General features: G+C 36.3%; 2 protein-coding genes across 10 annotated transcripts; one reads left to right on the plus strand and one right to left on the minus strand.

Annotated features, from left to right (window-relative positions):
- Positions 1–404: 404 nt before the first annotated feature.
- tma16 (translation machinery associated 16 homolog) lies at positions 405–3,410 on the plus strand. The gene is made up of 7 exons (XM_084105803.1): positions 405–516; positions 604–713; positions 828–865; positions 1,334–1,418; positions 1,544–1,692; positions 2,896–2,938; positions 3,032–3,410. The coding sequence occupies exons 1-7, from the start codon at positions 514–516 to the stop codon at positions 3,174–3,176; spliced, it is 573 nt and encodes a 190-aa protein (XP_083961929.1). The 5' UTR covers positions 405–513; the 3' UTR covers positions 3,177–3,410.
- Positions 3,409–25,547, minus strand: marchf1 (membrane-associated ring finger (C3HC4) 1). Of its 9 annotated transcripts, none has more exons than XM_084105792.1 (8): positions 25,468–25,547; positions 25,045–25,263; positions 16,280–16,330; positions 16,110–16,189; positions 14,616–15,290; positions 13,390–13,570; positions 9,873–10,020; positions 3,409–5,635 (listed from the first exon to the last, which is right to left on the minus strand). In XM_084105792.1, exons 2-8 carry the CDS (start codon positions 25,132–25,134, stop codon positions 5,319–5,321), a joined length of 1,542 nt encoding a protein of 513 aa, XP_083961918.1. In that variant the 5' UTR covers positions 25,135–25,263; positions 25,468–25,547; the 3' UTR covers positions 3,409–5,318. The 9 variants fall into 9 exon arrangements, with proteins under 9 accessions (XP_083961918.1, XP_083961921.1, XP_083961924.1 ...); XM_084105795.1 differs by having other exon boundaries at positions 9,885–10,020; positions 25,468–25,535; XM_084105798.1 differs by having other exon boundaries at positions 3,409–5,602; positions 25,468–25,526.
- Positions 25,548–27,577: the final 2,030 nt, after the last annotated feature.

Genomic DNA, 27,577 nt, shown 5'->3' on the forward strand with positions numbered 1-27,577 from the left:
AAAGTATGGAATTATAACCTCTTTAACGAGAAAAAACTAATGAAATGAATTTAAAATAATAAAGAAAAATGACGAAATAAGAGAAAGGTGAAATAGAAAAAAAATGAGCAAATTATAAAGATAAAGTGTTTTTTTTTTGTTTGTTTTTTTATTGACAACGGGCATATACAATTAATATAAAATAGTAATTTGAATAAAAAGCAAAAGACGGCCATGCAGTTGGAAAATTATACAAACAACATTTTGATTTTTTTTTTTCAACAGAGTTCCACCAAATTAATTTCACAAGTGTGTAAGAAATAAGTAAAAAAAAAAAAAAAAAAACGTAATACAACATTGACCATTTTCATTATGTGAATAAAGAATCTTGATATATTAAATAATCTTAGCGGAACTCGTGACAAATGTATGTAATACACGGAACAAAAATACTGTCGAACCGTTTCAGTGGTCCGTCCCTTAAACCTCCCCCCATACGTCACACGTGTGATAAACATTCATACATCAGTTAATATGGTAACTTACGTTTTTAGTTAAACCCTTTGTTTAAATAAGAACTACTTTTTAGAATTGTGTGTTTAACAATTAGTATTCTCATTTCAGCCGAAGGCAGTAAAAGCTAAGGGACAGGTGGAGAAGAAGGCTATTCACCCATATAGCAGAAAAGCTGCATATCTGGCAAGAGCTGCCATCAAACAAGAGAGGAAAGAAAAGTACGTGTATTTCATTTAAAGGGGAATTGAAAGATTCAAAAATAGTTTGTATTGCCACGGTACATTTTTATATTGTTACACTTGTAAATGTAATATTTGATTAACCACATCTAGGTCAAAGGGTGAGAAGGCACAGCGTCTAAATTTGATTGGTAAGTAGTTTTTTCTTTTTTTTTGCTCTGCCTTTGCGAAAGCTTGATTTGCGAAAGGACATTGACAAATTGTCAGTATACCGCAATGTTACCCCGTTCTAAGAACGTTTTGCTAACGTTCCCATTAAGCTATGATAACATTATTTCTGAAATTTCTGATTAGTTCTAAGTCTAGGAGCTTTCAAAACGTCCAGTTAGTTTTTTTTATTGGTCATGTGAACGTCAGAAAAAACGTAATTTTGCAACCATTGTATAACCGTTACTTTTAAATGTTCCATGAATGATGTATAAATAACGTTTTGTGCTAACGTTCAGAGAACGTCATTAAAGACCAGATAATTTTGAACGGACGTTCTATTAACGTTATTGGAGTAGAACGTTTGTTCATAACTTCGAGTTCGAGAGAACCTTGTCAGAACGTAAGCCAAAGTTTTGATGTCTTCACATGTCTTCACTCATTTTCTACAGGTGAAAAACTTTCGTGGTTCCAAAGCCAACTGGACCCTGACAAGTTAGAATACACCAAACGTGATGCTTGTGAAATAATTGAGAGGTACAGCTACTCCCAAGCAAACTGTTATAACTTGTAACGTTCATAAACCGCACTGTCCTCGTTTTAGAAATGTTAGCTGTACAGTGAGAATAATCTTGGTTTAAATAAGATATCCTCCTCCTCAGGTACCTTCACCGGTTTGATGGAGAGCTGGAGCAGATTGAGTTAGCGAACAGTATTAAAGGACGACAGGGTCGTCAGCATGGATCTAGAGAAGCTATCATCAATCAAACAGTAGAGCGAGAGAGAGCTCAGTATGAAGGCATTGGCTTTGGTGAGTTTTCTACATTCTCCTGAACTTTTGTTAAGGTCTCTTTTATCATTGTTTCTTGCCTTACAGTACTTTTATGAGAGCAATGTTAAAACAGCTTGAATAAAATGGTTTCTTGCATTAGTTGGACACTATTTCTCAAAAACAAGTTTAAAATATTTAGTATAAAATTGACAAAAAATCATACTAATAATGCTTGTCTAAGGTCAGTACTTTAGAGCAAAAATGTGCGTTCTCAAGCCATGCATAAAAAATACTTTTATTTGTTGATTCAAAGTCAACCCTTCGTTTTTAAAGGGGTGGTATAATGCCCTTTTCACTAAATGTAAAATAAGTCTCTGATGTCCCCAGAGTGTGTATGTGAGGTTTCAGCTCAAAATACCCCACAGATATGTTTATATAGCATGTTAAAGTTGTCACTTTTTTAGGGTGAGCAGAAACGCACTGTTTTTGTGTTTGTTCCTTTAAATGCAAATGAGCTGCTGCTCCCAGCACAAAGGGCAGAGCTACAACAGCTTGTGTCCTTTTACCTCACACAGACACACACTGAAAATTTCAAAAACTTTTAGCCTTTTATGTTCAAACAAAGTCAGAAAGATGGAGAGACTCAAGAAGAAGTGACAACATGTAGACAACATTTCTGAATGGTTAGTTGGTGAATTTATGTAGCTTATGTGTAGTTATCATCTAGTCATTGATTAGCATATTCTGTCTTGATAATCTATAAATCGTGTTCAGGGGGCGGGGTTTATGTAAATTTTAGGGTTGGTGATGTCAATAACCCGGGAGGAATGTCGTGTAGTCCCTACCAGCCGTTTGTTGTAGTCCTTAAAAAGCTATTTCTTTAAAAGAAATACTCCCTTTGCTTTGAACTTTGAGCGTTGTAACTTTGCAGATGTTGTTTATGCTCAAATAGCAACATTACACACTAACTAAAGTTAGAAAAGTGAAATCATATTAACACAAGCCAGTAAACGCATCATCTTAGAAGAGATGAGATGAGAATCTTTTGATTAAAGATTACGAGGGAACATGAAAAAAAAAAAAAAAAAAGATCTGCATTGATAAATTATAATAAATTTTATTGCCATCCTGTATTGCATCTTGTGCTTGTAACGTAAAAAAAAAAGTCTTTTATTAACCTTTGGCAACAACATGCTGTAGTATAGTGGTTTAAAAATCGTCTGTCTTTTTTCCCTTTTATAGAAATCCCTGACATTATCAATTCTAAGCATCTGAAAATATTCAGGTAATTATTACTTAAAACATTCTTTTTGTAGAATGTCCCATCCACACTGTAACCATGTCAAATTCGTAACATTAAGCCGCATTTGTTTAACAGAGAGTGGAGCGGTGACCTCAAGAAACTTCCTAACATTAAGATGAGAAAGGTCTCAGCCAAACGCTCTGACAGCACATCGTCTGCAGTTTCACAAGAGAAACACATGGAGGAAGAGAATGAGGAAGATGCATACTCTGTACTGTGAAATCCTGCAGCTCTACTACAGTACAGATTACTGTAGAGTAATGGACAACTTGCTGTGTGCAAGGACGGAAAGAGCAAGACCTTGCGTTTTGTGCTGCTAGTGCTTTTTACTAGTAGCCATAGTGTGTGTGTTGGGTCTCTTGCAAAAATGTCTTGTTGTGAGGAAGGCCTGGAAGGGAGTTACTCAAGTAACACAATACTATTAATACATAAATAAACAGACTTTGAAACCGTTTGATACATTCACTGGTTTATTGCACTGACTGATTTTTTTCTAATGTGCATTTCTTTTATAATGTGCATTTGAGTTGTGAACACTGATGTTGATCACCAAATCTCACTTGATCCTGACATGCCCCTGGGGGTGTTTAATGATATATATTTTTTTTATTTTAATATATCAAGATCATCACTGCAGAAAATCACAAAATACAAAAATGTAAAATTTGTTGAATTCGTTCTCAGCAAAACATGATTACCTCCAAACCTGCATATTAACAAATCTTTCTTGCAAATAAATTACCGCTATTCTCCTCCATACGCTTCAAAACATATCCCCCCAAAAGCTGCATAAGTTTTTAAAAAGAGCAAAGTTAACAAAAAAACCTATATAGATCCAGTGGCTCAGTAAATGATGCATTGAGGAAAACAAATCCTAGTTTCCATAAGTAACCATTCATTTCTCATAGACTGAACTATTTTTAGACTTTTTTTGGCAAGTCAGATAAAGCAAGAATGAGTAACACTTTATTTTCAGTGTCTTTGTTACATGTACTTACTATAGTAATAACAGTCAATTTATTAATAATTACATGCAACTAACCCTGAACCAAATCATACTCTTAAGCCTAAGCCTATAATCAAAAATGTATCTTAATTTCACCCATAGAATAGAATTGAAAGGAAACTGTTAGGTAAATGAATGGACGGTCCCTCCCTTGCCAACTGTAAACAAACTATAAACAAAATAAATATATCTAGAAAAAATAATACACATTTATGTCACAGAATCGGTCAACAATTTACAACCGGTCTTTACACAGATCACTGAAAATGAAGTAAATGTGATAACATGATAAAAGAATACAAGCTATTTATCAATGCATGTCTGTTCCCTAGTTTGTAACACATCTTTGGTTCATTTAGGTTCTTGAATTTAACTCTATTCCTTTGTAAGGTGACTCCCTGATCCAAGAACTCAGCTGGAGGAAAGACAACTGAGTTGAGAGCCAAAGTTAAAGAGGATTGGTTTAAGACGGGTTCCTTGACTTGAATAATCACTGCTGTAACTGCCATGTTCACCTCTGGTTCTCGGTCACATTTAGAGGTCACAGAGCTCTCGCTAATCTACGGCGCAGGAGAGAACACTTCAGAACAAGGTACGAATATAAGAATTTCTTCATTATTTTGATTGAATCTAACCAGTAATCGTATATGTAGGTTATAGGACAGGGCTTTTTATTCAACTTAGGACACATTTCTCATTACTTGAGTCACTTTTTCAAAAGTCTTCACACAGTACAGCACAACAGCATCTATGTGGGCTAAACGTTGGATCGTTTATCATTGCTTGCAGAAAGCCTTTTAAACGGTAGATACCTGTCATTCTTGTATTTTACAAAAGAAAACATTTTTTAGGTTGTTGTTTTATGAGTGATTTCTGAAGAGTGCCTTGATTGATACGTGTATAAAGTGCTTTGGTACTTTTAGTGCAGTTTGAACGTGAAATGAACTGCTGTGCCAAGCTGAAAGTTGCTTAGGAGAACTGTGAAGACCAAAGTATTGAGAAATGTGTCCTAGCAATTGTAAAAAACAAAATGCAATAACATATGCCTGCGGACTCGCAAAAAACATGAGGGTTGTTCAAGCTTGAATGGCTCAGATGGTAGGGAAATCCCTTATTATACTATTTAATTATGGATATGGGGTATGATTATATGTGATAATGTTTTTACACCTCGTCATAACAAATGACATCATTCCACATAATTAATGTTTTAATTTCATATACATCTATGAAATCTTATATAATGTTATCCACCTACAGGGAAAATAAAAAGTGCTTTTGTTATTTTATGTAAATCACATCACTTTGGTCAAATACACCTAGAGGAGCCCTTTTCAGGGCACCAAGCATCCATGATCAAACAGGAGTCACCTCCACACCTCCTGTGTTAGTTTGTGTCTGAGGTACGGGAACCTCCACTGCCCCGTGCGTGCCGTTGCTCTGGGTGACCGGGGGCGGCCTGTTCTCTCCGTTGCGGACGGTTTCGGGGCAGTTCTGTACAAAGATGATCCTGTTGAAAGCCTTTAGCTTCCTCCAGAGCTGCAGATAGACTTTGCACTGAATGTACATGAAGATGAGTCCTCCAACAAAGCCAACCGCCACCACGATGAGCTTAGTCCAGAACGGCCACTCCAGCACCCCTACGGCATTGAGAGGGGACAAACGCACCAACGCTGTGTGTGCAATGAGAGTATGAGCATGGCATTATAGCACTATATCACTATATTACCACCAACTACTCTAAAGTAGAATCACACTGGGATTGCCACTGACACATTCAAGCATTACAGCACTATATCATTGCATTAACAGGGACACTAAGTCATTTAGGGCTTTATGATTCCTTGGCTCTTAGGCTACGTTCAGACTGTCAGTCCAAATCCGATTTTTGTGCATATCTGATTGAAATCCGATCAGATTTAGCAAGTGTGAACGGCAAAAAAATCACATGAAATGCGATTTTTACAAATCCGTTTAGAGCTACATTTAATTCAAATTTCAATTTCAATTCAATTCGCATTTCTGGAAACCCGTTTCAGTCTGAATGCTCTGATCGGATTTCGAGTGGTTTATGTGACTTTTTTACGCCACATAAAATGTAAATGTCGACGTTGTTAAAGAAAAATGCTGTAAGTTTCTGCAGAAACAAGGTTGTGTTGTTGCAAAGTGCCGGACGAGCAGAAAATGACAATATAACGGAGACATGTTCAGAGGCCGGCGGAGATGATAGCGGAAAAAAGCCATGCAAACCAGCCTCTTACGGCTGTGCCGCTGCGGTGTTTGGTGTTTTAAGCCCCCAACGGCGCCTTCCAGGCAGCGAGGGGATGGGTAGGTTTAAGGTTGAGGGCAGGGTTAGCTGCCTCTAAGGAGCCATTGGGGGCTTAAAACACCATCGAGCTGCCGCTGCCTCAGAAGACGCAGTAGTCGGCTACACATTGTCATGTTGTGAATAAGACAACTTCTGTATTGAAAACCCCTCCATGTTGTGGTGGCTGTTGTTGTTGTTTTTGGCGTATACCTACCAACGCAACGTCATTGTCATTGAAACCAATGCAGATATTTCGGAAAACGAAAGAGCGGCATCGGCACACAAATCAGATCTGTGATACACAATGAGGAAGTCAATTATTTTAGATCCGATTACACAAATAATCGGATTTGGACTGACAGTGTAAACGTAGCCTTAGTCGCCCCAGTTGTTTTGACCTTTAAACAAAAACTTTGGCCCAGATTAATTAATTTTTTGTTTATATATCACTGCTGCTTCACATTCAATAGATGTTCAGTTTTTTATGTTATGCATTTTTAAAGTTAATTTTTCAAATGCATAATTTACATTTAGCCCAAATGACATTTCAGCCATTTTGGTGCTCTAGAAAGGCGAAATGCAAATTACATATTATTATAGTAGTAATATTCCATGGTTATTTTAGTATTATTTAAATACTATTATAGTATTTATTCATATTTTCAATTAGCTTTTTTTTTTAATCTTCAGTTTTCATTTTAGTTTTAGTTTAAGTTAGAGATGCACGATATATCCGCCATCATATCGGTATCGGCTGATATATATTTTAATGTTATCATTATCGGCCCAATAAGAACATTTTGCCGGTATATTAAAGCCGATAAATAATGGATCATTTCCTTCAGCTGAGACACTGCAGCTGAGATGTGCACTGTTCGCCATGATGGTTTTGAATTGCTTAAGATATGATGAAAAAAGGAAAATACAGTGCAACACGTGCAGCGCAAGTCTGTCATATAGGCTACAATAAATTATAATGAGAACATTATAATTGTGTGGTTGGGACATGGCTTTTAATGGTGAGACTTTTGTTTTTGTAATCAGGCTCTCAAAAAATTATATAAAAACTTGGAATTACATTTATCAGTTAATATATCGGTTATTGGCTTTCAAATATAAAGAATTATCAGTATCGGGCAAAATGTTCATATCGGTGCATCCCTAGTTTAAAGGGACAATCTGTAGTTTTTTAGGTATTTTATTATCTAAAATCAATATTTTTATTCTTAAATATGTCCTCAATGGTGTACAAATACCTCTGCCAATGATCAGACTAATCCTCGTAAACGAAGAATTTATTATCTTTATATACATGGGACGGGTAGGTCCACGGAGGCTTCCATGTAGTTCCGCCATCTTGAAAAACTATAATAGCAGAGAGGGACAAAAAGTACTAGGCCAACGCGTTTCCACAACGCGTTTTCGTTCAGAGCCAGCGTCACGTGACTGAAACCAGCAGAAACGGAGGAGCAGAGCAGAGAGAGGCGCTTGTCACTGTCGCGGCAAGTTTAAAAGGCTGCACTGTATGGTTAGTCACAGGATAAGGAGTCCTCGTCGTCGAAAAAGTCCAAAGTAGACCGTAAAAACGAAACGTGACCGGAGATTACAAAAAACAAGGGTTAATGTCGGGATAGCTTTTTCCAGGTGGAAAGAGCTAATGCAGGAGAAAGCTTTCAAAAGAGACGCTAAAGTTACGGTCTTAATTACAAGCTTTTTTTCATTGCTTGGTTGTGTACTTTATTATATAGACAGACAGTAGAACTCGATGAAGTGCTATTAAAAGACATCCTGTCATAGCTTTATGGTACGTAACGGCTACCGTAGATACTACACGCAATGCATTTGAAAAAGCGAGGCGCTGGAGAGCAATATTCGTTTGAATGCAAAATACAATTTCACCACTAGATGGGAGAAATTCCTACACATTGTCCCTTTAAGTAAATATATATATTATATAGCTTTAGTTTTAGTAAGTTTTGTACTTCAACTTCTTTTTTGTACTTCAACTTCTTTCAGTTAGTTGCCAGGGCAAAGTTTTTTTGTGTTTTAAAGGGACACTAAGTGGGAATTTCTCCCATCTAGTGGTGAAACTGTATTTTGCATTCAAACGAATAATGCTCTCCAGCGCCTCACTTTTCCAAATGCGCGTTGCATCTACGGTTGCCGTTATGTACCAAAAAGCTATGACAGGATGTCTTATAATAGCACTTCCGAGTTTTTCTTCGGGTGAACAGGTTTGTTATTTAAAACAAACTGAAACTTGAATCAACGAAAAAAAGAATGTTACAGTATAAATTACTGACTGTGAAAAACATTAACTATGGTAGTTAGTAGTAATGCCGCCTTTATTTGTTATATTTTTGAAGTACGTGCATTGTTAGATATCATCATCATCCGTGCCTTCTCTAACGTTCCTTTACTCAATAGCTGCTATTCATCAAAGAGCCTGTTTAACTTACTATGAATAGAATAGATAAATAGATATAACTATAAATGTTCTACTGTCTATATAATAAAGTTCACAACAAAGCAATGAAAAATAAGCTTGTAATTAAGACCGTAACATTGACTTACCTGTCGAGAAGAAAGCAGGCAACTTCAGCATCTCTTTTGAAAGCTTTCTCCTGCATTAGCTATCCCGACATTAACCCTTGTTTTTGTAATCTCCGGTCACGTTTCCTTTTACGGTCTATTTTGGACTTTTTCGACGACGAGGACTCCTTATCCTGTGACTCATATGTATGTATGAATGAACGGTGTATAAATAACCGTGCAGTGCAGCCTTTTAAACTTGCCGCGGCAGTGACAAGCGCCTCTCTCTGCTCTGCTCCTCCGCTTCTGTTGACTTGTCACGTGACGCTGGTTCTGAACGAAACGCTTTGTGGAAACGCGTTGGCCTAGTACTTTTTGTCCCTCTCTGCTATTATAGTTTTTCAAGATGGCGGAACTACATGGAAGCCTCCGTGGACCTACCCGTCCCATGTATATAAAGATAATAAATTCTTCGTTTACGAGGATTAGTCTGATCATTGGCATAGGTATTTGTACACCATTGAGGGCATATTTATGAATAAAAATATTGATTTTAGATAATAAAATACCTAAAAAGCTACATATTGTCCCTTTAAAGTTTATTTTATTTTACTAAAAATGTTCAATTTCAATTACCGAAAATACGTTTAACAATATTTTTTTCCCCATTTCATGTGAGTTTACATAATTTTAAGCCCATTTTGACAAAAGTACTGATCATTCTTTAGGAGTAAAATAAAAAATGACTTAAAATAAGTTTAATCAAAGCTACTTTACAACACTGCATTTCACCACTATATAATCACTAATAACTAGATGCTGATTGTTCAATACAACATTCCAGCTGTACTAAGCTAAATTACATAGTAACCTGAATAACACTGCATTTCACCTCATGTCCTCAGGCAAACATTTATACCTCTGCATAAAAATATTAACTATTGTGTATTTTTATATTTTCATTAAAAAAAATTCTGTCACCAAGACAAATTCCTCATATGTGTAAACATACATGGCAATAAAGCTCATTCTGATTCTATTGTGTAAGTTGTGCGTGTGACAGTGTCTACCATTGTTCTTGCCTTGTCGTATCTCTTCAGCCGTGCGGTCAATCAGAACGTAGAGTGACCAGATGACACACACCACAGCCGCCAGGTGAAAGACCACAGAGCAGAAGATCTTCCGTCGCTCGCTCTTAGTCATCTGTAGCTTCTCCCACTAAAGAAGAGACAGAGAACAAAGAAGCTTCACTTCAATTAATGTTATTCTTCTTTCCTTCCCGTAATATTTTTTTTTAGCCACAATGTGGCAGCACTAGGATATGTGTGTGTTCTGACCTTCACAATATTTCCACATTCAGACAAATCTGCACAATAACCCTTGAGTTTATTTTATTAGCAGTGTTTGCTAAGGCAAGCATCACTATATTTACTGCTTATACTAAGGGATTTTTTTTTTAAATAAACCCCCTAACCTTTAAACGTTGGTGTGTAACTCGCTCATCATTTGTGCTATAGGCATAAATGAGCTAGTTTTCTTTTTTAAATTATTGCTTTTTGTTCCATAAATATGCTTAAAAATGATCACTGTCACTGAAAGTCACTGAAAAAGATTGTACTGCCATACACACCAAAATGACACACTATATACTATGTACATAATGCACTATACACTCAAACGTGTAGTGTATGAATTTTGTAAGATTATTTTGTCAATAAACATCGGAGTCTGATAGCACATGTTGCTATGGAAACACAGCACAGTATGGTGTGATGATCAAGCTTGGGAAGCAGGCACGAAAGTGTAAATTTTATGTGCTTTTCGGTTATATTTGTTCAAAATACAATGATATTTTGTAGTTCTGAAATGCCCACTGGAAGAGGTTTTTAAAAAATTTCAAGCCAAAGACAATTTGGTGCGGGACAGAGGACTATTACATAAGTTTGCATTTTAAGCCTGTCCTATAAAAACATGTTTATGTTACCATATTAATTTATTTATATATTATGATGCTTACATGATATACCATTAAAATGATCATTAATGATGTAGTGAATCAATTCGCTTGACTACAGTCTCCGTGCTCACAGCATCCCGGACACAAATATTTTAATTTATAAAAGATGAATCACAGTCTGGCCATCTGGGATTTCGGTATGGAAATAAATGTTAGGATCATGATTTTTCTGTAGTATTATATCACAACTTGAATGTATATTAGCACCGTTCTTTGTTTTCTTTTGGCATCTGAATGAGAGTTTGGACCTAGAAACGATGACACACGACATCAGACTTAATGAGCGGATTTCTTGTACATCTGAATTTTGCGTAGTATACACTACCATTATATACTATACTGTATGTTCACCAAGGCTGCATTTATTTGATCAAAAATACAGTGAAACTATGAAACTATACAGTAATATTATGAAACTGTTTTCTATTGGAAAATATTTTCAAATCTATTTTCAGCATCATTAGTGTCACAAGATCCTTCAGAAATCATTCTCATATGCTGATTTGATGCTCAAGAAACATTTCTTATTATTATCAATGTTGAAAAATGTTGAATATTATGGATTTTTTTTAGGATTATTTGATAAACAAAAAGTTAAAAGAAAATATTTAAGCATTTATTTTAAAATAGAAATCTTTTGTAACATTATAAATGTCTTCACTGTCTACGGAGCCCCTAAAGGGACGTGGTGGTGGAAAAAAATTAGGTTGGGAGATTTTTTTTTTTGAAATCTTTTGCGTTCCCTCGCAAAACTTTTGCGTTCCCCCGAGAAACTTTGCGTTCCCACGCAAAACCTTTGCGTTCCCTCGCAAAACTTTTGCGTTCCCTCGCAAAGATATTTGCGTTCCCACGCACCTGTTTTGAGCTCGGACAGACACTTCCTGTTTAATGTCCCGCTGGCAGTGTTTCAGAGCTCCGTACGTTAATGGAGCGTTTCATAGTGTTTGAACTTGGACTCAAATATAAAGAAATGCGGCCAGTGCTTAACTAAAGGAGTTCAGTGAAGTTGGCAATATTCACATAGGCTATACTTCCCTATTCTTGAGCTAAACGTTGTTAAAACACAAACGACAACTATTTACAATCACAGTAACCTAGAAAGTTTCTCGGAGGAACGCACAAGTTTTGCGTGGGAACACAAATATCTTTGCGAGGGAACGCAAAAGTTTTGCGAGGGAACGCAAAAGTTTTGCGTGGGAACGCAAAGTTTCTCGGGGGAACGCAAAAGTTTTGCGAGGGAACGCAAAAGATTTGAAAAAAAAAATCATAGTTTTTTTATTATAATAACAACTTTATTTAATGATATAAGTAAAAATATAATAAATATGTAATATAGTACACATATTTAGCAAAATACTCTCTACCTCTTTTTTTCTAGCCAACTAACGTGCTATAGCCTATATATTATGGTCATTAAATGGCTTTCCTGAGGTAAATGTGATGTGACATAATTGTTCTCCAGCTGTTTTATTGACCCCTTTGTTTGATCGATATTATGTATGAGGAATATACATTTCGGTAAGTTGTACTGTATCTTTCAACATTGTTCATTCGTGTTTATTTACTAGCTAGAGATGATCGGTTCACGTGCCGCTAGGAATCTGTCGCGTCACATTTACAAGCGCCAAAACGGTATTTATTGTTTGAATTTCGTAATAAAAGTGACAGAACCTGAGAGCTGAGATTTTTTTTTATATCATAAGTAACCTGCTCTGTCTAGTCTGTCGGTTTCAGTGTCCTCTTTGCTTCGCGATTTTTCTGTGCGTGAGGATGTGTGGCGTGAGAGCGTGGGAAAAGTGTCAATTGCGTGTGTCTCACGGTGAATGCCTGAGAGTTGGCAGCTCTGATAAATATCCGGATAAGTTACGGCTGGCAATAAGGACGGATCTTTACTTAAGGCTGTTGGGTCTATTTGATATGGGTCCACACACCAATCAAGCTTATCTTCTCTTGATACCGATGAGATGAAGCCATTAGGCTACTGCTCCCCTCAACTCAAATCTGCGTGCGGCTAGGGGAAGGACAGATGTCATGTCAACAATATGGCCGCGGTTAGCTACTTCCGGTGTTTGCAAATAAGGCCAAATATGATTCATTTAATGTGTCTTTTCTGAAAAAAAGTATTAATTTCTTTCTTTTTTTCTTTTTTTTTTAAATCTTACTGACCCCAAACTTTTAAACAGTAGTGTATTTTAACATGGGAGGTAATTCTGCTGAATTTTGCTTGACTTTGACTTTAGCTTCGGTTACGGTTAACATAACACTGTATTTTTGTTTAATGCATACTATTTCTTTTGCAACTGGAAGCCAGGCTTCTCTATTTTGATGATTGGATGATCTCTCAAAGGGGAGGGACTTTACAACCAAGGCAATAATTGAAATTCAAAGGCAGTCACACAGCTAATTGAAATAAGCTAATCTTGTTTCTTGTATATTGTAATTTGTAAAATATATGAAAAAGTACATTTCTGAACAATTAATTTCACTGTTTAGTAGTATATATATTCTCCACTCTTTAAAAACACCACATGTGTTCAATAAAACAGGGTCTGAGCTGTTGTGTGTGTTACCTTGCGCAAAGGTTTGAGGTGTGTCTCCATGATGAAGTCATATTTGCACAGCTCACAGCAGCGTGTATCGGAGCTCTTGATCCACTGGTGCAGGCAGGCCTGGTGCACAAAACGCAAACTTCCTGTACAGTGGCAGGGGGTGATGAGTGGACACTCTTCATCACCTTCACAGTGACAGATCCTGCACAAGCAAAAACAGATCAACCTCTCGCTCCTTCAACCTCTCTTTTACATCCATCTCAATTTCATTTCAATCTTTCAATTTAGAAATACTTGACTGGCATGATTGTGTTTACATATTGCCAAAGCATTATACACAGAACAAGTAATGGCAAGAAAAATAAATATATACAACAATAATAAATAACAAACAAAATTTAAAAAATAAGAATGGTATTAAAATAAAGTGCTAAGTAATGAATGGAAATAAGATAAAACTCATCCTCATGTGAGGCACCCTCACCCTAAAATTTAAAATGGATCCATTTTTTATAAACACTCAGTAAAAAAATATATATATATAATTTATCTAATATTTGTTTCTATTAAGTAACATTATTATATATTTTTTTTCTTCTCAATAAAGTAATTTACTGTTAAAGGAACTGTATGTAAGATTGTGGCCAAAACTGGTACTGCAATCACTTTCAAATTACTGTAGAGCGGTGTATCCCGGTGTATCCTGGCAACCCGGATGCCGAAACACTACTGACTTCGTGATTGGTAGATAGGTGGAGGGTGGAGCATCAGGCCAAAACACAACATGACAACATCAACATCAGTTGAGGGCTGCAACTTCACTTTTTAAATGACAATATCCTGGCCGGACTACTGTTGTCAGTGATATAAGTATTTGAAATGAACATGATTTCTTAATGTCTAGTGACATATCAGGGCCATTTTATGATTAATTGAAATACATTTCTTACATACAGCTCCTTTAAATTATCTATTTTTATTCACATTAATCAAAATTTGTATTCATTTTAATTTAATTTAATCTATTTAATAGATTAATAACTAACTACTTTTTTTTATTTTAATCACATTTTTTATTAATTTAATCTAATTAATTTATTTACAGTTTTTCCTCTGGACTTTTCCACGGACCCCTGTCACTCCCTTGAAAACCCCTGCTGTAACATATGTACATGGATGGCCTTTGATTGTATTGATCAAGGCAGTAGTTTTCAGAGACTGTGCAGCTTTCTCTTCCTCTTTCTCACCTGCACACCTCTTGTTCATCATCAGTGGATGCTTGTGGCGTGGCGCCATTTTGATTGGTGGGATTAGCGCATTTACAGGGGGATGGGACAGACATATTTGGATCTCCTGAATCTCGCTCCTCATATGTCTTTGTAATAAGCTCCTTCTCCTCCTCACTTCCACTCCTACTAGTACCATGCTCACTCCCTTTCCTGTGATTGGCTGCCTGGCTTTGGCCCCCACGCTCCTCCCTTTTTGACAACAGCTTTTTGTGGACGTTGGTGTCGGGATCCTTGCACAGAGGCGGCTGGTTCTCTTTCTGTCCCTCGTCAGAGTTGACAGACATGAGCTCGATGTCGCCCCGTTCCTCACGAGGATGCGTTTGTGTGTGTCGGCTGCCACTGCGTCTCCGTCTCGCTTTCTCGCGGCTCCAAGAACGAGCTTCTCTGCAGCGTTGCTCGTCTTCTGAGGAGGAGTCAGAGTGTGTGTGCACTTGCTTATGCGATCGGGAATGTCTCGTCTGGCCCACGCACTCCTTGGCACACCCAACAGACCCGGTGGTCTCCCGTCGCCGTCGAATACGACGCTTGGCTTGCCGCTTCGTGGTAGGGGCGAGATCGGAGGCCGGGTTAATGGGCATGACGGGTGTAGTCTGATCTGAACCATCTACATCAAGTTTAGTGTAACCACTAGAGCTGCACAACACACATATAAAAACAAAAGGGATGAAGAAGACACAACAGAGCATGAAATGATTTACATAATGGACAAATAAAAGTGAATTTCTTTTGAACTGTGGATTTTTTTTTCCCTCTCATTGGCTTAATTTCTCCTTGCAATTCACTCTTCAATAATTGTTGTTAATACAGAACCCCAGAAAAAAATGTGGCGTTCAAAATACAATGTAATTTCTTTAACATACCTTCACAGGTATGCATTCATACATACAAAGTCTGAGACTACAAGACTACAATATTTTTCTATTTTGCATTCTTAATGTAATTTAATCCAAAATGTTTCATAAACTATATTATTCTATCTTGTATTCTTAATTTAATTAATTAAAAACTGTTTTATAAATTATAATATCCTATTTTGCATTCCTAATTTAATTTAATACAAAATGTTTTATAAATATTCAATTTTTTGTTCAATTTATTTAATTAATAAGTAATGAAATTATAATCTTTTATTACAAATTATATTGTCAACAGAAAACATTTGCTTACAAATTACAAATTTGATTAGTGACCAAGAAATAGTGCAGAATGCTAAATATTTCTATTGATTGTTCAAAATCCTCTGTCTGCTTATTTTACAGTTTATATAGAAAAAAAAAATCAATTGCAAACTTGTGGTCTCAGACCTTTTGGACTACACTGCATTTACATCCAAAGACACTGACATTCATTATGACTTATTTCATAATCACATGATGTGCAAACATGTAGATGAGCAAAGCACCAATCATAAACATCCCACGGCAACGGTCTATGACCACACTTCACACACACCTGCATATGTCTTGGGAGGAGGCTGTAACTGATGTCTGAGAGAAGCTGTTCAGAGCGGCTCCTTGGGTGGAACTGCTGGCCTGAAATAGTGCAATAATAATATACACTTATACAATATACACTGTCATTGGGGTTGCTCTGAATAATGATGCTGTGGGTGTGTGTGATACCTTAGATATACTGCTGGATCGACTTCCTGATCGCCTAGGTGCCTTCTCACCCTAATGGAAACAAAGAGGATTAATTATATGCGCGCTCTCTCTCATCCACATTGAGGCCAAACCTTTAAAGTCATACTACAAAATACTTTCTCCTATCTCAACTTAAAGTGTACAATCAACTATGACCCCTGTGGAACTTTCACATTTATCTTATTTGCAGATGCTTTTATACAAAGCAACTTACAAATGAGTTATGAAAACTTTGCTCTGTTTGTCTGAGCATTCTGCCACAACAGCACAGGCTCAACCAATGCCATGAGTTTGTCTGCTGGCCTGTTTTAACAAATGGCAGACAGGAGGAGTATATGCAGAACCTGTTTAGTACTTTTGCAGTTCAGTTTGGTGAAGCTAGTAGAGCAGATATTACAAGCACACTCACACATTACACACAAGTAAAGAAAATATGACTTTTAAAGCAGGGTTTCTGTCACATGTTTGAACAGATCTTTAATGTGACTGCAGCTTTAAGACAAACCAATCCTATTACTAAAAATAACAGCAGCATCGTAAGACCATTTGCGTGCACACATATGTGTGTTCATGGAAACTAACGACCACAGCTAATATTTTTAGGATTGTTACAGTTTTTCCACAATTGCTAAGAAACATTTCTTGAAACCTTCACCCATTTTCTCAACTTTAAACACAAAACCAAATCTTCAAACTACATTCACAAAACCACTGACTCTTCTCTTGTCTCGGAAACCATTTCACCTGTTCTCAAAATCAAACAAAGCTTTCAGATCATACACACATCAGTCAATATATACGTAAACACTACAGAGCTTTCATTAGACACTACATCAAAAAATGGAGAACACAGCATCCAGAGCATGTAGTTACAGAAAAAAATTATAATGTATACAGAAAACAAATTTTGCAATTGCGTAAAAAAGTATTGTAATCGCAACTTAGTAAGGGGAATACATTGTATTCTCTATGTACTGCAAGTATAGTATTCTTGTATTGAATATTGTATAGTATTTAATTTCTGTATATTCAGCACTTGCATACTGCAAAAATGCAGTATTCCAAAAGCCCAAAAAGTCAAAGAAAACTCTAAATGAAAAGCATGTTACAGTACACTAAAAAAAATCAAAATCAAAATCAATGAGAGATTCATTCTGCCTCAGCATCACGTCTTCGTGTTGTGTCCAGCCTGAGAACCTTTTCCAAATCACAGGCAATGTTGTCTCTTGCCAGGCAAAAAAACCTTGCTCTTTCTCGTCCTCATCCTCTTCCTCCTCGTCCACCACCTCTTACACATAGGCCGCGTCCGAAATCGCATACTCTCTTCAGTAGGTACTTATTTTGAATAAGTAATTACTTCACGATGCTAAAAAAGTATGTTCTATATAGTATGAATGTGAGTAGTATGAATGTAATCTGGATGTACTACATTTGCGATGCTGTTATTATCATGTGACCTACCAGCGTCAGTTACGTCACTTCACTGCCATTCACAAATCCTCTCCCGTGGCCTCATGGGATAGTAAAGTGTCCATTCTTGCCGGAAGAAGTAGGTCATCTGGGTAATTTTTGCCTACTCTTGTATGAGAAACTGTGAATTCGGACATACTTTTGTCACATACTGTTTTTCGCCTACTATATAGTAGGGAAGTGTACGATTTCAGATGCAGCCAAACTCTTCCTACTCTCAAAATTGGTTTGATCACATCATTAGAAACAAGTGTGAACAATTTTGAGTCGTTTTGTGTAGCTCTGCTTAACTTTTGCCACTTGTGTTTACCGTTTTGCCACACAAGTGCATCACAGTGCAAAATGTGTTTTAGTGAGTGAGAATGTGTTTTGCAAAAAGAGTGCATGAGATTTGCAAAATGGTGTTTAACTGCCCGAACTTGTTCAAGGTTTTGCAGAAAGAGTGAATTATTCGACAAATGGGTTTAGGCCTTTGAGAATTTGGTTCATAGAATGGGGTTTAGTGTCGTAACAAGTGAGAAAAATAGTAATAAAAAAGAAGAGCGAATTATTCAGGTCTTCATTCATTCAATTGTACAGAGCTCTGTTTAAAGTCAACATGGAAACTTATTTAAGTCTTTCTTAAGGCACATTCCTCGTCTGATTGTGGACGATTAATCAGAGTATGTTATTCCCAAAAAATGTCTTTAAGTAATCTTCAATCAAAATGAAATAACTTGCTCATCCTCTGAACTGGCCGAACAAGCTATTATATTACAGCGTATTTGATCAAAAATACACTAAAAATAAATGTAATTTTAATGTCTTGAAAATAAAAAATATTTATTTTCAGTGTTGAAAATAGTTTGTAACATTATAAATGTATTTACTGTCACTTTTGATCAATTTAATGAATCCGGAAAATTGGTAATTTAAAAACTAAAACTAATTTCTTTAAAAAAAAGACCCAAACTGGTATGGTAGTGTATAAACTAAGACCTTCTTCTGCACAGTTCTGGTTTGGCTACAACAAGTTTAGAAATCAATATAAAACACAAATGGCACAAAGGGAATTGTTGACCTTTGATTTTTAAAAATGCTGAATGCTTTGTTTTGCCAGGCGTTTTTTGAAAACCAAGCTTTATTAGCGTTTATTGCCTCCATGTGCCTCAGGCAGAGCTGATTCCTCTTGGGCTTTTGGTGGGTCCACCTTTGTCTCTAGTCCACACCTGGCCCATGATTAACTTAAACATTTTTATTTCAAGCTAACATACAAGAGCACACACACAACATCTATTTTACATATCAGGCTTATATTATATTTTTTTATAATAGACCTAGCTGATGAATATAACAACTTTGAATTTGTTATTAAGCAAAAAGTTCCAGTACTTTGCTCTCTTTTTGTATATAAAAAAACCCGTCTATGTTGTTTAGCTGATGTTAGTAAGGCTAGTATTGAGCTCTGTTCTCTCTCGACACTATATCGCTCTGAATTATTTATGTGAAAGTCAACAGACACCAACATCTGATCAGCTCATAAATATTTAATTCACCCGCAGGGTTATTTTTTAGCGAGCATGCATGTGCAAATGCATCCTTTGAAGGAAAATGATATTATAAACATGTTCTCTGATTGTTTGACATCAGTCAAACATGATGATCATGTTTGCGTTCACGCCTGAACTCCAACCACGGCATTCCCAAAGGCCCCTGGAGTTCACCCAGAATGCACCACTCAACCAAACATGGTTTTTGCCAAGAAACAGAAGTCAGTGATTGAAAGTCAGTTCAACAAAAACACAAACATTTCTCATCAAAGTGCACATTCATTTTATTGCTCTATATTGCTACTCCTTCAACAGTTGTCTCTTATATGTGTCTGTTTTTATTTTTCCTAAGGTATTTTATGCAGAACCATCTAAACTAAATCTGACACTTATATAAAACATAACTAAAAATTCCATTACACCCCCTGAGTTTTGAAAGAGCAACATCTCAGCAAATAAAATTACCACTCTGGATGCTTTCCACTGGCTTTAGAATTAGATTCAAGTGGTGTGTAATGCACATAATGGATTTACTTTCTACATAAAAGCCTTAGCTTCTGTTCTGAATGATGACACTGCTTCCTCGCTGGAAAAAATAGTGCTCATTCATCCAGTCTAGAGTTTCTATACTCTGGCCACACGTGTAATATGACCTTATTATTGATAGTTTCTCCTTATCTATGCAGTCTGCTAATATATAATACACTCTAAAAATGCTGGGTTGTTTCAACCCACATTTGGGTCAAATATGGACAAACCCAACCGTTGGGTTTAAAAATCAAATTAAAAAAATTTAACGGTTGGGTTTGTCCATATTTGAACCCAACAAACAACCCAGCATTTTAGGATCACAGTTCTTCTGACAAATTACAAATTTTCTGTTGCTTTCAGAATAGTATATATGGTTGCTTATTACAGAGCGCTATTAAAACAAATGTACCTTAATATAAATCTCATTGAGGGCTCTGACAAAGTTTCTGATATGACCTTAGGTAATGTCCCCTTACAATTTTTCAAATCTCTATTACTACTTCTACATCTGAGAACAAACATGAAAAAATAAAATGCTCCTGTCTTGCTCCTGCCCTGAGAATCCAGGTCACAGTAAACGCTGACCAGAATGAATCTACTAGAACATTCTAAAAATGCCCTGTAAAGGTCTAGAGTATGAAACATAGAAAGCCCTAATATTTTTAGCCTTGACCCTTAAATACTAGTTAGGCTCAAAGATCAAGTCAATGTTCTAAGATCAAGGTTCATAGGTCATAACTACTGTTTGTCTCTCCAGTCAGTATAAGGCATGTTATATCATTGCTTAAACAACAACTTTAAATAAACAAAAAGTAATTTTGATCATGTGGAAGACACAAGCAAATGCTGCAACACTTTCCATGGATAGGGTACAAATTGGATTTGGTGTCCCATACGATTCGAGGCCCAAATTATTCTCTCTCTTTTTTTTTTTTAATTGTAAGAAATGGATATTTCAAACGATATACACTACAGGTTGGGATCAGTAAGACTTAATTTTTTTCAAAGAAATTAATGTTTATTCAGCAAGAAATTTATCAAAAGTGACAGTAAAGACTTTTACATTGTTACAAACATTTCTATTTCAAATAAATGCTCTTTTGAACTTTCATATGTTCAAACTTAGAAACATTCATTTGTTTAAAAAAAAGTTTTTCAGCATCACATAATCCTTCAGAAATCATTCTGATATGCTATTTTGGTGCTCAAGAAACATTTCTTAATATTATCAATCAGTTGTGCTGACTAATATTTTTGTGTAAAGTGCAGTAAAAAAAAAATCTGGATTTTTCAATGAATAGAAAGTTTTTAATGAACAGCATTTCATTTCATTGAAATATAAATGTCTTTACTGTCGCTTTTGATTAATGTGCCCTCAAACTTTTAAATGGTAGCTAGCCTATATACAGATAGAGTTACCAACTTTATCTGTATATATATATCGCTTTGAGTACATGTGTGTAGATAAAGTTGGATATACATTTAGTAGTTGTCAAATGTAGTCACTTAAATGCATTAAAATGCATAACAGGATTTACAATTTCAGTAATACCACACAACCTAAGCAGTTTAACTGAAAAGTTAATTGAAAGCTATGCCATAATATCTTTATCATTAGAGCCCTAGTGTGCAAGCCAAAGGCAAGTATAATAAGGTATATAATTTCTTAAAACTCATCTCCATTACAAGTACAATTATGAAACAATCTAGAATCACACAACCAGAAACATCCAAACTGACATTCACTTACTGTATGTAAATTCATAAATTCACCCCTGTATGTTCTATAAGCTACCAAACTGCCGATCAACTCCGCTTGCTCCAAAGGCCGATGCATGTAAGAGCTCACACATGCATGTTTATGTGCTAGATAGGGCTGGATTAGCTCGAGCTGCTTCTCTGAGGTATAATCTGTAAGTGGTTTGTCTCCGGTCGTGCATTCATTTAAATACACACGGAAATAGGCTAACACACGGTTTCAGTGTCAGATCCACTTTTTTAGTTTTTTAGGTAGTTTTCAAGCCATGTCATCTGAAGTTCTGCCTTTCGGCTTCAGAACAGCTGTTATTTTAGATAAACCTGTCAGTGTTGGATCCGTACAAATTTATGTATGCAGGTGCATATACAATGGTGACCATCCCTAGTGATTTGTGTTTGTTTAAGAGGCTCTGGTTCTGGCTGGCATTCAAAAGCTAACTATAGACACAGGTGCATTATGGGATAATGGGCTGATGGGATACACCTGGTCACAAACTACTACTCGCACAGAATCACAAGTAAGATAGAAGCACAAAGATGCAATATTTTGCTGGTCCAGATACAAGGAGGCCTCTTTAAATGAAAGTTAATGGAGCAGATGCCTCAGTGTGTTGAGTTAACTCTTTCTGTAGTCATCATATAATAAACAATCAAACTATATGATGATCAATACTACCAACAAAACTGTTTTACCAATAATCTTTATAATCTTGAATTTGCTGCAAAATGCAGAGGTGCCATATGACAAACTAATGCAGAATGAATTTATGTATTAATATCTTTGCATCAATCACAGTACAAACCAACAGCTGCCAATAAGCATGTCGGGAGCAATGTAAACAGAGCCACAACACTGAACCTATTAAGACACTCCAATAGCATACATATTCAGAGCAGGTTAACAGCCACTTTACATAATCTGCTAATTTGCTATACATATACACTGGCCACTGTACACGTCGGCAACAGCATCAGATACACACCTGATCAAAGTAATAAAATACACCTCAAACACACAAAAATCAAGCAACAGTGACTGACAGAGAGACAGATGACACATAGGACCTACAATAAAAACACAATGATATATTTTTACAAAGTGTAAACATTCGCACTACGTGATTTAATAACACTTAATAAAGGTATCTTCCACCATACCTTTTTACAAAAGGGCAGTTCAGAAATATTTTTGGGGCACTCTAGTGTACATTACCAGTCAAAGAGAAAAGGTCAGGACAGGCCACCAGGTACCCATCATGGTGCCAAGAGAATGTGCTTATGTATGTGTGTTAGTTAGTGATCACAGGTGACATCTCCAGCAGAGAGCACAGTGGATTAGACGCCCGCTAGAGAGAGAAAGAGCAGCTAATTCACAGAAATGGAACACGTGAAATGCACATCACACGCAACAGTACACCTACAACATATGGATGGTCTGAGAGTCTCCATATTAAGTAAAACCATATTATAAAGAAAGTAATAACTAACGTGTTTGCTCAGTGCTCAGTTCTTGGTAGGTGATAATGCTTTCAGGAATTCAGATCGCTGCATCTTTATTACAGTGCCTGCGAGGCATAATTAGGCATCACTGTTACTTAAGCTCATGTTTAGGGTTAAGGATTTGCATAAACCTCTAACCTTTATCAGTAAAGTTCGGCACATTCCTCATCCTACACCATGTGTGCTACTGACATGAATGATAGACGAAAACTGATGAGTGCTGTGGAGAGGTGTACTTTTTCAAGATTTCTTAGTCTTATGACTCAGGCCTGTACTTAAATATATCTAGGGGCCAGAATATCATAGAGACTTGCTCTTTTGACTTAGAACCAGTAAGCAACCAACTAGCAACCACCCAGAATGCCATATCAACTTCAATGCGATGAAAATTCTTAAATTCTGAATTTCGTCCAATTTTAGGCATGGTATTTCATTCAAGACATGTAAATCTTTTATGTATTATATATTTATATTTTAATATGTCCTTCATTTCAGCCAAATGATTCAAAGGCACGTTTCTAAACTCAGTAATTTCAAGTTATATGAAATATAAAAATGGCTAAATTCACTTTAAAACTGCGTTCTTCCATTGGCATGAATACTGATTTGTTAAAATGTTTTCACAGTATCATCCATTCATGACTACATTGGTAAGTGGTTCAGGGTACAGCAAAGCAATGTCCAACACACACACACCACCAACACACAAGGTTTCAAGTCAATAGGACCAGAGCATGTTATTAAGTACATCTTAGATGGCGAAAGACCGCTGGGTGACCACATGTTTACACAAGATTATACAACAAATTTGCATAGGCATGTTTAACTAGTGCACTCTCTAGGCCATTCAACAATATATTCTGATGTTTGCAACAAATCTGTCCCAAAAGTGTTCTTTCAATGGCTAAATTATTTCTGGATAATGCAGCCAAGACATACTGAAGATAGCTTTAGCCAGACATTTACACACAACCAATGAGTTTGCTTTACTTTTCCATGTTGTTTAGGGGGCAAGTTTATCTAAAATAGATAATTGAACAGCAGTGTCAGTCCCCAATTAGGTGTGCAGAAAACAAAAAAAATCTAATAATATTTATATTTTCTGTCCATACAAAATTTCACAAATATAACATACAATTCTGCTTGTGGACTAAGTGTACTACTAAGCGTCTAAAACAAAATTCTGGATATATTACAGATTTGATGCCACAATCCTGGAAATATTTGGCAAATCTAGTGTCTCAAAAGGATTGGAGCTGGTGATTTTAGGCAGCGCTTCCCATTTTTGTGTGTGATTTGCATAAGGCGATCAGCGAATGGACTGTGGATGTGCATCATACATCTTAAAAATGTCCTGGATATTACAAAAACACACATAGCTAAAACAAATACATACATGCTGAAGCAATGTGATAAAAGAGCATGTGTGATAAACAATATACTTGAAAGAAATATCAATGACTCTGAATAGGCTGAAATATATGTAACAGTTTACATATATGCTTTGTTTTACATCTTACAGTTCTATTTATAGCAGCAATTTCTTTTCCAATACAACAGCGTCCAGCTCTTGCTCTAGGCTATATTTCTGTTTACATAAGATTGAGTCTTTTTTTTTATCCTCACATCCGAAAATTAAAGCAGAAGGATTTGCTTGCTTTTGGCATTTACATCTCACAGATTAATGTAAATTAGCTAAGTATCATATATCTTATTACAGAACAATACTCTTAACTTACAACTTGACCCCAATCTAAACAGTAACCCTGATAAAAATGTACCATTGCCTCAGAATCCATTAAAATACCAACTAGTATTTTCAGACTATAGTAACCACATGGAAAACCATGGATGGCTATACCTCTACCTTCAACATAACTAACTGCTATGAAACAAACTATGGTATTTGTTATGAAAACTCCACATACATTACATATTCACATAATGGGTACTTGCCTCATTCTCTTTACTCTTGTCTCTTTTCCGGCTGGAGCTGTTGCCGTTCTCCTTAGTGATGGGTACAACTGATATCTGATGCACAGGCATGCTAGCAGTGCTCAGGACTGCGGGATACCTCGCTACCTTCAGCCCACCAAAGACAACCGACTCACATCATCCTGTAGGTCGGCATGGAAACAAAGAATATGACCCGCTCCAGAGCTCGTATCCACGCTCCTAAAGACACACGCATGAAATCAGGTATCCAGGTTGAGATCTCAGACTTCAGCTGCAACAGAGGGAAACATCCAGAGAGCTGGTCGTCACATCCCCCCCCAAAAAAAAAGCTTAAGCCAACCTCTCTCGTTCTACCTGTGTGATCTGTGACAGGGAGAGAGAGAGAGAGACAGACAGAAAGAGCTCATTTAAATGTTACTCTACCTGAGAGCTGCAGTGATGCCTCAGTTAGTGGATGTGTGTGTGTGTGCGCGTCTGTAAACCTGACCTGTAAACATGCTGCTGAGAGGACTTAGGGGTTATTTTAGCTCCAAATCTCCTCCCTCCAGGAGCAGCGTGGGATGGAGCTGCGGGCTAATCAGCTTACAACCCCAGGGGCTTCACAAAACCTTGGCTACTGTAACACAAACACACACGCTCACACGAACATGGGAAGACACACTGGACCGAGCAAACTAGCTGGTAACATTTGAACTGTTAAATGTTTAATTAAATTAAAACAGTTGAGGAGAGTTTACAGACTCAGTTTGCAGCAAAACTAAATTATACTGGAAGGGCTAGTATATGAAACAGACAACCAATAGTAAATGTAATATTCTCCTCAGCCTCGTTAAATATTCATGAGCTGCAGAAACTCACTTATATACAACCATTAGTCATTTTGGACACCTGGGCAATTCCGCGCAAAACTGTCACATCCATAACGCCAACTAAATACCATGGCATTGTGTTGGCGTTATGGATGTGACAGTTTTGCGTGGAATTGCCCACCTACTCCTTTTACTTAAAATGTTCTACAATTTAGAATTTAGAAGTCATTATTCCTAAGTAGCTATGGGAATTGTGTTGAGGTCAAAACAATTTTAACAGACCAAAAAGACTTCAGGCATTTTACTTATGTAAATGAGAATTTTAACCTTTGCTTTACAAATGTTCAATGTGAAATCTCAGAAGCGGACTATGGCTGTTCAGTACTAACTCAAAGCACAAACAGTGAAACGTAAACAAATAACCCATGATTATGCTAACCCAGGGTAAAAAACTGACCAGATTTTCAAGCTCAAAAGCCCATGTGAATAATTGAACCTGGTTATAAAATTATTAGTACACTACACTACTCACATTCAGAAGACGAAATGCTGTGAGATACTTTATTAAATAACGCCACTCGTTTGAATGTCACAGAAACCTAAAATTTCCAGTTTTTAAAGAATGTGAAATTGACCACTTCACCTGAATAAAGTACTTTCACTCACCAAGAAAACAACATTATATGACTCAAAGGTCTAGTATGATTACAAAAAAAGAAAAAATTGTTCAAGATATGGGACTATTTTCATGCATTTCACATTGGAGGGAGCCATTTCTCTTTTGCTCATGTAAGGAAACCCTTTCTCTCCTATTGGAGTGAAGTATTGTTGTCATTTACTATCTTTCTCTTCAGGCCCTCAAGGTTGTTCGCTTAGGCTATGTCTGATTTTGATTGGTTTGTTACATTGAATGACCTCAAGAGGCCCTTAAAACAAGTTTCATCCATATTGGTTTAAACCCCTTTAAATTAGTAGGCTATACAATTTTATATCAGTAGGTTTTTTTTCCTCATAACCGTAGTATAACAAGCTTATAAGCAAGCCTTATTGTTATATGCTTGACATGACATAGCTGTCAAACTTTCATTGTGTTTGGTTTTCATTTTCAAGTACTTTTATTTTACATCCTGTTTCCTGTTTCACCTGTTTGTATTCAGATCATGTGTGCATTATACCCTTCAGTTCCTTTTGTTCACTTGTCTGGTGTTGACTGAGTTTTAGTACTCACTGTTATTTTGCTTTATCGTGCCGGGATATCTGCTTTTGTTTATTTTGATTAAAGTATTACCTTTTTTTGTACTTTCATCATCTCCTCATCTTCCTCTTTGGACTGTATACGTTACAATAGCCTACACAAAACTTTTGTTTCCTTCTAAAGTCAAAACAATCCCTCACCTTGCTCGAGTGGACATTTCTCCGAGGTAAAAATAAAATGATTTTGTTTTCTGCAGATATAAAATGTATTATACTGTAACATTAACATGACAGTACTTTGATCGTCGCCTTTGTAAAAATATAAAGAAAAACATAAATGTGTAAACGACCAATTGCAATGTCGACTTGTCTCGCATATCCCTATTTGATGTTGAATACACATGCACTGCATTGACTGTTTGGGTAGATAAAAAAAGGAAAAATGAAAGAGAAAAAAAAACATTAAATAATCCATTAAAGACTGTGTTTTATTCAAAAGGAGTCAATGGCATGTGAATTCTGTGAAAGAG

The sequence above is a fragment of the Abramis brama genome, assembly GCF_963993115.1.
Source record: "Abramis brama genome assembly, chromosome: 2".
Lineage (NCBI taxonomy): Eukaryota > Metazoa > Chordata > Actinopteri > Cypriniformes > Leuciscidae > Abramis > Abramis brama.